The following is a 1,263-nucleotide window of genomic DNA, read 5'->3' as shown; positions in this document are numbered from 1 at the left end:
GGAGCCAAAGCACCTACCAGCACCCCAAAAGCGATGATCTTCAGCACGCATTCCATGGAGAACATGGATGTGAACACAATGTTCAGGCATTTCAACATTAGCTCATATTCATATGGTGCGTCATAGAACTGCACGGGGAATAAGTGCCATTGGCTGCAGGTTCCGCTGGCCCAAGACACCCCAGCCTTGACCTCCTGCCAGAGCAGAGAGAACTCCACGCCTGCCCAGGGTAGGGATACCCGTCCCTGCTCTCCCCGTTTTCTCCCAGGACACTCTCACCATTTCAGCCCACAAAGAACCCAGGGCACTGGGCTTCTATAGGCATCTCATGCTGACCAGGACGTGATCAGCTGCAACGATGCTTCTCTCTCTCTCTCTCTCACACACACCCCAGCTGGTACCCACTGTCCCCCGTGCTGGGCCAACTTACCTTCATCATTAGCACTACTGTGTTGAGGGCGATCATGGCCATGATGAAGTACTTGAAGGGAGGCGAGACCACAAATGTCCATGTCTTGTACTGGAATGACTGCTTGTCCTGGGGCATGTACCGCGTCAGGGGCTTGGCGCTGATGGCGAAGTCGATGCAAGCCCTCTGCCCAGGGACAAAGGAGCACTGAGAACATGGTGGGGTTGGGGGGAACCCCACAGTGCAGCACCCACTGCACCCCACACCTGTCTCTTCCATCCTCGCAGGCAGCCCTGACCAGCCACACTCGGTCTCTCCCTGACCCTGTGCTGGCCACCAGCTATGCGGTGATAAGCGAGTCCCATGCGGAAGGGAACTCCAGTGGTTCTGCCCATGCTGCCCATCAGGGGAGCCCAGCAGAGCATCCAATGCACACGTGCACATGGGGCAGAAGAGGGAGCCACCCACCTCGTTCTTCTCCAGGCTGCATTCAGACATCAACTTTTCCCCCTGCACCTGGAAGGTGATGATGATCGAGGCCACAAAGATGTTGACGAAGAAGAAGGGGAAGACCACGAAGTAGACCACGTAGAAGATGGACAGCTCCATGCGGTACCCAGGGCTTGGGCCCTGCTCCTCATAGGTGGCGGCCACAGAGTGTTGCAGGACCCTGCACCAAGGGCAAACACCAACTGTCAGGGGGACCACTGAGGAAAGAGTCATGGGAAAGTCAAGACCTGTATCACAGGTGAGGCTTGCATATCTGAGCCCAGAGATGGCAAGAGGAAGGGGATGCTCAACACTGCGGACCCCAGCCCGCTCCCCAGGACCGCAGTCTCCTGAGGTAGACTACC

At 57.0% G+C, this 1,263-nt stretch overlaps 1 protein-coding gene across 1 annotated transcript; it reads right to left on the bottom strand.

Moving 5' to 3' along the window:
• Nucleotides 1-17: 17 nt before the first annotated feature.
• On the bottom strand, nucleotides 18-1,079 carry LOC141372371 (voltage-dependent N-type calcium channel subunit alpha-1B-like; the record flags this gene model as incomplete). Its single annotated transcript, XM_073890853.1, has 3 exons — nucleotides 18-128; nucleotides 431-595; nucleotides 878-1,079. Coding segments are annotated over 3 exons (478 nt in total), but the record flags the coding sequence as incomplete, so codon positions are not given.
• Between the last annotated feature and the right edge of the window lie 184 nt (nucleotides 1,080-1,263).

The sequence above is a fragment of the Callorhinus ursinus genome, unplaced genomic scaffold, assembly GCF_003265705.2.
Source record: "Callorhinus ursinus isolate GAN/ISIS: 27379988/994484 unplaced genomic scaffold, GSC_fseal_2.0 scaffold11799, whole genome shotgun sequence".
NCBI classification, from domain to species: domain Eukaryota; kingdom Metazoa; phylum Chordata; class Mammalia; order Carnivora; family Otariidae; genus Callorhinus; species Callorhinus ursinus.
This window is presented reverse-complemented; position numbering and strand designations above follow the sequence as displayed.